The 8,939-nt window shown below is 51.8% G+C and overlaps 2 protein-coding genes across 2 annotated transcripts; one reads left to right on the plus strand and one right to left on the minus strand.

Moving 5' to 3' along the window:
* Nucleotides 1-329: 329 nt before the first annotated feature.
* On the plus strand, nt 330-3,055 carry LOC118014197 (olfactory receptor 10K1-like). The gene is made up of 2 exons (XM_035010327.1): nt 330-1,250; nt 2,759-3,055. The coding sequence occupies exons 1-2, from the start codon at nt 330-332 to the stop codon at nt 3,053-3,055; spliced, it is 1,218 nt and encodes a 405-aa protein (XP_034866218.1).
* A 3,250-nt stretch (nt 3,056-6,305) lies between these two features.
* LOC118014455 (sodium- and chloride-dependent creatine transporter 1-like) lies at nt 6,306-8,617 on the minus strand. The gene is made up of 3 exons (XM_035010776.1): nt 8,522-8,617; nt 8,271-8,441; nt 6,306-7,860 (listed from the first exon to the last, which is right to left on the minus strand). The coding sequence occupies exons 1-3, from the start codon at nt 8,606-8,608 to the stop codon at nt 7,720-7,722; spliced, it is 399 nt and encodes a 132-aa protein (XP_034866667.1). The 5' UTR covers nt 8,609-8,617; the 3' UTR covers nt 6,306-7,719.
* Nucleotides 8,618-8,939: the final 322 nt, after the last annotated feature.

An 8,939-nucleotide genomic window follows, 5' to 3' on the forward strand; every position in this document is an offset into this window, starting at 1 on the left:
TCAAAATGTAAAAGAAAGACTGTCATTAAAGTCTTTGAAAAACAACTCCATATATAGACTTTACTCATCCCACTTCCTTTTTTATAATAACTCAACAGATGAAGTAAAGTGGCATCACAGTGAACAGTTCATTCTCAGTGAACAGAGGGCAGAATTCCAAAAAGCTAATAGGAAGAAGACAAGGGCCAAGCCTGGCAAAGGGAGGTGGAGGTCCTATAGAGCTGGCTACACTCCCATCTCTAGAAAGGGCCCTAGGGCCTTCCACGACTTGGAGAATTGCTAGAAAACTGCCTTTTCCAGCCTAGGAGTTCTACAGAGGAGAATGCAGGATGGCCCTACTGCAGAAAAACCACACCTTAAGCTCTGAGTTTATCATCTTGGGCTTTGGGGACCTGGCCGAACTGCAAATCTTCTTTTTTGGACTCTTTCTAATCATGTATCTCGTCACCCTCATTGACTCCTGCCTCCAGACCCCCATGTATTTCTTCCTTCGCAATCTGTCCACCACTGAAATTTGCTATATATTGGTGATTGTCCCCAACATGCTGGCCAATTTCCTGTGCAGGAGCCAGCGGATGCCCTTCCTGGGCTGTGCCTTGCAAATGCACCTCTTCATCGCCCTGGGTGGTGTAGGGTGTTTCCTCCTGGCCGTGATGGCCTATGATCGTTTTGTGGCCGTCTGCAACCCACTGCGCTACACAGTCATCATCACTAGGGCCCTCTGTCTGCAGATGCTGACTCTGGCATGCATCAGTGGCTTTGCACTCTCACTCACCCTGACTATGCTGATATTCCTCCTGCCCTTTTGTCAGTCCCACGAGATCAATCATTTCTTCTGTGACATCCCTGCTGTGCTGTTTCTGGCCTGCTCGGACACAAGAGCCAAAGAGATTGCAGTCTTCCTTGTCTGCATGCTCATCCTGTTGATTCCCTTCTTGCTGATTCTGCTCTCCTATGCATTCATTATTGCTGCCATCCTCAGAATGCACTCAGCCGAGGGAAGGAGCAAAGCCTTTTCCACCTGCGCTGGGCACCTGCTGGTCTCTGTTCTGCACTATGGCTGCACAATATTCATCTACATTCGCCCCAAGTCGTGCTACACCCCGGAACAGGACAAAATTGTGTCCTTAATCTACACCAATGTAACTCCCATGCTCTACCCTATGATCTATAGTCTGAGGAACAAGGAAGTCAAGGGTGCCCTCAGAAGACTTCTGGTGAGCTATAACCAGATGAGGCAGCAACCCAATGCAAGGGGAAGGGGAAGATATCTATCTTCAGAACTGATCTGGCCCCCTTTCAAGAATCCAGTTGGTCATCCCACAGCACACCTTGTGGTTCCTTCCACTCCTCCCTCCGAGGACTACTCCATGGTTCTGTGCACCTGGACCTTACAGCCCCTTTCCTGCGGTAAGAGAAATAGAATGAATCCTAAGGCTTTCCAAGATGTGGCAATTCTGGGGTGTTTGTGGATGTTGCACTGTCCCTTCATGGACAATTACATCTATCAGAGACAGACACTGATAGGAAGAAGGTCATGAGCTGACCCAAACAAAACAGTAAGGCGACAATTTCTCTGGCCAAAGAGCTAGCAGGAACAAAAATACAAAGAGCTCCTAAGTCGAAACTAGGTAACATGGAAAGGCAGAGCCAACTCTGAAACTGAATCCCACATCATCAGAAAATAACCTGGAGATCACCTGAGACACAACGATGCCAACTGAATCAGTGGCACCACCGGGGGCCTGTAACCTGTTCCATCTTCATCCCATTCACTATCCTCACTAAGGCATTTTACAATCTCCCCACTTCTGGCCTCTGGGCCAGCTGACTCCTCCTCATCCTTTAGTGCCCCCCTATCCCTGGTGGCCTGTGCAGACTGCCTCCCCTCTGATCTACCCTGCTAGGCTTGGGGAGGTGCTCCTCCTCTGTGGCCCCATGTGCTTACTCATCACTTAGTACTGAAGAGGTTTGCCTGTCTCCCTGACTGGCCTGGAGACTCCTTGAAGGCAAGAACTATCATTAATTTCTGTCATCCCAGCCCCTGGCACATAATAGGTGTTCAATAAGAAGTAATTGAACTGTGAACCCCCATGAGCTTTGGCATAGGAATATCTTCAGACCCCAGATGCTAACAGAATTAAAGCCTTCAATATTCTGCTGAGCTGAGGCCTCTGTGATTCAGGGACTCATGTCGGGTGTAATGATCCCAAGAAAGTGTTTGCTGACTCCACTTCCACCCCACAGGCTGGGATAAATGATAAATGCCATGGGTCCCTGTGTTCCCCTCCATCACAGCACTTAGCAGGAATAATTCTTGAGTGAATGAATGAATGAATGAATGAGCACCCTGTGTGTACCAAGCGCTGGACATGGGACTTGGGGTACAGAAAAGCATAAGACATTGTCTCTGCCCTCAAGGAGCTCAGAAATTAGCCTGGGGGGGGCAGTTAGACACCAAGACAACTTGTTTTAATGCAATGGTTACAAACTATTCATTCATAGAAAGGAGTAACTAGTCCCAGCACCATACCTTTGAACACCCACATGCTGTTAAAAGGGTCAGGAAGGAAGGGGCCTAGGACCTTGATGACCCTTCATTGGACAACTAAACCAACACCATGACCACATCCCTCTAGACTCCATGTTCAGTCAACGATACATTTCCTTATACTTTAAGCCCATAAAGCATTCTTAAGTGATGCACAGAAAAACATCATGAGCATCAGTTATTTCCAACCTTGCCTGCTCTCCTCAGATCACGGCTCTTACCGTCTTGCTTATCATGCTAGGTGATGATCCCATTTTCTACCACAAAGAGGCCCTCACAGCCATCAGAGGGGGCACCCCTCAGTGGGAGCGGCAGATCCTGGAGGGCAGGAACAATATGGATCATCTTTCTAGTACCCAGCCCTACTTGCTCTTTGGTCATTGTGACTGCAAGTCACTGAGAGAATATGGTGACAACAGAGAAGAATCCACTAAAGTCTCTGCCCAGGAGCACATAGACCAGCAAATTCCTGCTGACAGTCCAAAGCTAATGATGCTATGCTGAAAGATAAGCCCATGTTGCTATCAAATGGGGCAATCCTTTTGCACACTTCCTGGGATTGTGGTGAGGATTGCAAGGCACTATGCTCGGAAAGAGATGCCTAGCCCAGCACCTGGCATGCCAGGTGCTGGATCCACAGCAGCAGGAATTAAGCACAGCGATGCCCTCATAAAAGAGTGCGTGGGCACCCCTGTATTTGGACAACCTTAGGTGGGTGCTTCTTCTTTTATCACTTCAAGAAACATTAGCTCCCACTGCTCTCTCCCCTAAATCCTTCCCTAGTTTCAAAATAAAGTAGTGAAGTGTTGACAAGTGGAGCTGGGTGAAAGGAGGGTGGGATTTTTAATACTATTATCTCTCCTGTGTATAGATGTGTAATTGCCATAATAAGGAGTTTTTAAAGGTAAAGGTACTAATGAGCCTCCTTTGCCCAAGCAGTCCCCTTGCTTAGAATGCTCTCTCGCATCTTTGCCATTGATCTAACCTCCATACTTCCTTTAAGGCCCAGCTCAAGTACCATTTATTCCATGACCCCTTTTTTGATAACTGCCTTGGTCCACTTGTCACTGAAGGCAGCTCTAATGAGAATGTCGCTGACAGGAGTACAGCCTCAGGTTCCCATCCAGCATGGCCTTGCTATCTGTGAGAGAAGGAAGTGACGGCGCCAACCCAGGGACCCCGTGCACGCACATCTGGCCTGGGAGGGGAAGGGGCCAAGACAGGAAGCCCCACCACTCCAGGCAGCACAGGGTGCCCTAGGGAGGAGGGAAAGCTCTGGAGATCACAGAGCCCCTGCAGGGGTGTGGGGCAGGGAATGGTCAGAGGTGACGATAGCCCACTACCCTCCTCAGCAGTCTGGCGGCGGGGGGATGTTCCCAGAAGGAAGGAGCCAAGGAATCTGTAAGGGAAGAGAAAATGCCGACTGGGCCTAAGGTAGCCCAGGAACAGTGGCTAGGACACGTTTAGGGGGATTGACTGGATGGGAGATGACATTAGAACATGAGTGGCTGTGGAAACACCTGTCATCAAGACAGGAATAAGAGAGGGAAGCATTTGGGGAATGAGGGAAATATAGTGAGGTCAGTTGGGGGCTGGTTGTGTTCCGGGCGCCTATAGGACATCCTAGTTTGGGTTGATAACTGACTCGAAGCTCGAGGTCAAGAAAAATGTTGAGTATCTGGCAAAGAGATCCACATTGATTTACCCATCACCTTCCTTGAATTTATACGCCCTGGCCCTGTCACCTCTTAACCATAATCATTACAGATGATGCCTAATGTGTTTTTAAATATATTTACTACAAAAAAGGGGGGGCGCCTGGGTGGCTCAGTCAGTGAAGCATCTGCCTTCGGCTCAGGTCACGATCCCGGGGTCTTGGGATCGAGTCCTGCATCGGGCTCCCTGCTCTGCGGGAAGCCTGCTTCTCCCTCTCCCTCTGCCTCTTCCCATGCTTGTTTGTGCTCTCTCTCTCACTCTCTGACAAATAAATAAATAAAATCTTTTAAAAATAAATAAATAAATAAATATATATATATATATATATATATATATATATATATATATATATTACATTCTGAGCAAATTTTCTCTGATTCAGAAACTCGAAGGCCGTGACTGCTACCCAGGCCGGCATGCGCACTATGGCCCTCCTGAGTACCTAGCTGCCTGTGTTTTCTGTGTTCACACACATATGTGCATGTGTACAGAAGTACCTGGAAGGGGGAGAAAAGCAAAATATTTCTTCATGTAATATTGATGAAATACTGATGAAGCAAACTATCAGTTGCCCTCTGGAGGAATAACTTTCCAGGTAGGATGAGCATTATGCGTGGAATTTAGAAAGGCTTGCTTTTTGGAAGCAGCTGAAAATCTGGAAGACAGGCAAGGCTGTGCCGCGCTGGCCCCGAGGTTTGGTGACAGAACGGCTTTGTTGAGGTTTTAATAGTATTGTGTCGTTCATTTGGGAACCAATTAGAAGTTTTTCCGAACAATGATTGCTGAATAACTTCCTTAATTTGTGTTCTGCTTACAAAGGTAGTTCATGCTCACTGTCAAAAATAAAGAAAATATGGGCAAGTTTGGAAAAGAAAACAAAGATCGGTCATCTCACTTACTAAGACAACCACAATGAAAATGTTGGTGTCTCAGGATGAGATGAGCTCATTCATATTCAGCGCTTAGAACACTGACTGCAACACGGTAATCACCCAATAAATGTGACTGGTTATTATTATTCCATCGTTGGTAGGCTTGCAAAAGACTTTCCCCGTTCAAAACTCAAATAAAGCTCATCTACATGTTCTTCTAGTATTTCATATTGATTTTACTGTGTATGTAATACACAAATACTTTGTCATTATGAACAATTTGTATAATACAGAAACTTGTGGCAAAAAATGTGGATGTAGTCCTTCACTCGCTTCCCTCCCATGCTCCCCTGACATATGTAACAACAGTCTAACACGTCACTCACTGCATTTCTTTAGTGACTCTTGGCCGCATCAGCAGAGAACTCTGTCCAGGAGTGCAAACGCCCTGCACTTCCCAGCCCACCTTGTGCACAGGCTGAACAAAGGGAGAAAAAGTAAGATGTTTGAGGAGCTGGGTGGGAGCTCTGGCGCCAGGTCCAGAGGTGCCAACTGCCGGAGAAAAAAGTCAGAGGGCACGAGGGGGCACAGGACCCCAGGACACAGCACAATCTAAGGTGTGAAAAAATGTCTATGGAAATAAAAGGCACAGGAATAAGCAGCCTGCACGTGATGGTGACCAGAAAGAGATTCCACGGGCACGTGGGAAACGCCGGAAAGAGCTCGTTAGCAAGTCAAAGCAGATCTTTCCATTTGTCTGGACGGACAGATGTCGGCGTGACCCAGTCATAATACTTGGACAATACTCTTCATCCTCACATCCAATCCTGCCTGAATTCTATGACTTTGACCTGCTAAGAGTTCTTCCTGTGTTTCTCATCAATCCCTTTATCCACCTTCCCTGCTCTCGTGTCCGTCTCCGCCCTACCGTCAGCCTCCCTCCCCAAGTATGTCAGCTCCGCGGGGAAGAGGCCTGCCGCCGCCTTCAGTACCTGCTCTATTCCCAGGTCCTGGAACAGCGGCGGGTGCGGGGACCCTCCGAACCGATACTTGCCCGAGGCAGCGGCTCGAGGTGGGGAGGCCTCCCCACCACCCCTGCAGCCCCAACAGCCTCCCTCCCCCGCCACCCCTCCCTCGTGACAAGCAGAGGCAGAGCAGGAGCCAGCTTTGGAAAATGACATGTTTTTATTGCTATGTTTGCAGTGGCTTTTTAGCACAGTAAGAACGTCCCCGCTGGACCCCTGCCCTCACCCAGTCCCACCTCTCCGACCGATGTCGGGGTGGCGTGGGGGAAGCCTCTCTAGGGCCCACTCGGCTGTCTCGGGATCGGACGTGACACACACGTGGGTTAATTAAAGCTGCTACATGGAAGACTTGAGACGTGGGAAGTGCATCAGCTTTAAGCTCGCAGGTGGGAGCCATGCCCGGGATCCCTCCCCTGGCTGGTGCCCACCTCGGATCCCTGCAGTCGTGCCCAGCCCGGGGGGGTGGGGAGGGGAGGGCAGGGTGCGGGCGAGCCTGAGCATGCCGGGTGAGCGGCCCCCGATCGCCGGGGTCACAACGCCGCATCTGCTTCACCCCGCCGACCTGTGGGCAGAGGGGGCGGGGGGGGGTGCTCCCGGAGGCCCCCCCCCTCCCCCAGCCGTACACTCTTTCCACCCCAGTCTGGGGCCAGGGACTACACATGCACACCCACACGACAGACTTGCACACTCCACAGCTTGAAGCTTTTGCCTATGAAAATTAGATCTATAAGTTCACACTCCTTGGCTGGGGCAGAGGACTAAGGGGTGCTGAAAGGGACAGGGAGTGGCAGGGAGAGGGACGTTGGGCTGTTTCCTCTTTAGAAATATACAAGCAGAAATCTCTTTCCTCAAGTTTTTATAAAATGTGCAAAATACAAGCCTCGCGTGCCCACAGGCACAGTTTACACCCGGTATTCACCTTTGCTAAGAGAGGTCTAGGCTTCCCCTACATCCTCACGCACACACGCATTCGTACACAAGCTCACACGATTGATATTGGTGGCAATCGGCGCAGGAACCAGGAGGTCCCGTTGCTGGCTGGCTCTCGAAGCTTCTAGAATAGGGACGGGGAGAGGGGTCTAGCCCCGCTGAAGTAGCCGCCTTGGTTCTGCTGCCCCTCCCTCGCCTTCCTGCTCTCCTCTGCTGCCCGGGTCCCCCAGCTGTCACTGCTGCCTCCAGGGGGGAGGGGCCGCCCGAGGCTGCGGCGGGCAGAGCCCAGAGAGGCAGGCGTGGCGGGGCTGGGGGAGACGCTTCGGCGGCGGGCACCAGGGGAAGGGCGGTCGGCAGGGCCTGGGAAGCAGCGTGTGTACCAGCTTGGTTGGGGGGCGGGGTGGGGAGGCGTCTATTTTTGGTGGGTTGTGGTATTTTTGGTGTTTTATTAAAAGTGGAAAAAAAAGTTATTTTAGTTAGCACTCGTGGTGCTTCGTCCCCGCCCTCCCCAGGCAGACCCCACAAGTGTCAGGGAAAGGCAAGCCCCCCGGAGGGGTGGGGGGGCTAAAGCAGGGGCTGCTATGGCTACAAGAGGGTGAGCTGGTGATGGGAGCCAGGGTGCCTGTCACATGACGCTCTCCACCACCACCACCTTGCTGCTCTCGGACACTGGGGTCAGGGTGGTCAGGCCCCTGACGTCGGAGTCCTGAGCTCTATACTCCAAGTGGTGGAGGCCCCACACAGGCTGCGTCAGGTGCTGCCAGCGCTGCAGGAGAGAGGGGGGACACGTTGAGTCCCTGGGCCATGGCGGGGGTGGGGGTGGGGGGCGTGCACATGCTTGCCCTCGGCCTCTCTGCACTTGCCACCACCTGCCACTGGCTGGGGACCAGGGCCCCTCCTCCCGTGGGTACTGACCACACCCCACTCTCCGTACCAGGGAAAGGGGTGAGAGGCTAGGGACAGACCTCTCCTCCCCCCTCCCAGGGACCTCAGTCCCTGGGGGGGCCAGCGTTCCTTCCATCCACCCCCCCACCCCCCCGCCCCGAGCAGGCCCCAGAGAGTCCTAGCACAGTGGTTACGTCCTAGTGGGCGGGAGAACGGGCACTCTGGAGGTAATGCCTTGAGCCGGTGCAAGGGAGGGACTCGAACAGGGGAGAGGCGGTAGGGCAGACTGACCTCAGCCATGGTCCCCTTGGCCCTGAGGAGGCAGCCCAGGAGGTGGAGGGGCACGCACAGCATGGAGGAGAGAGCGAAGCCCCAGCCCATGGCCTCGCCCCACCATGGATACACGTAGGTGTTGTTGTAGACCAGCGGCTTGTAATACACCACGTTGAAGATGAAGATGCCCTGTGGGTGAGAAGCCCTGCTCTCAGCCGGTGGCGCGCCCTCGGCGTCCCTCCCCCTGCTCAGCCTCCCCTGGCCCTTACCATGCAGACCAGTGGGGTGAAGAAGGACCAGCACCATTTCATCCAGGGGCAAGGTCGGTACCCGATCATGCAGGCAACGTCGTCCATGAACCGGTCGGCTCCTGGGGCGGGTGGGGCAGGAGGGCTGGAGCTAGAGACCCCGCTGGGGGGGGCGGGGGGGGGAGGGTTGCTAGAGGGGAGGTGGATGGGGGGGATGGGGTAATTGGGTGATGGGCATTAAGGAGGGCACGTGATGAGATGAGCACTGGGTGTTATACGCAACTGATAAATTACTGAACACTACATCAGAAACTAATGATGTACTATAAGTTGGCTAACTGAATTTAAATTAAAAAAAAAAAAACTCACAGAAAAGAAAGGAGAAATAGATAAATCCGCAATCGGAGGTAAACATTTTAACACTCCTCTTTTAGTAATT

Source organism: Mirounga leonina, unplaced genomic scaffold, assembly GCF_011800145.1.
Source record: "Mirounga leonina isolate KUSES-001 unplaced genomic scaffold, KU_Mleo_1.0 Mir_101799, whole genome shotgun sequence".
In the NCBI taxonomy this organism is placed as follows: Eukaryota; Metazoa; Chordata; class Mammalia; order Carnivora; family Phocidae; genus Mirounga; species Mirounga leonina.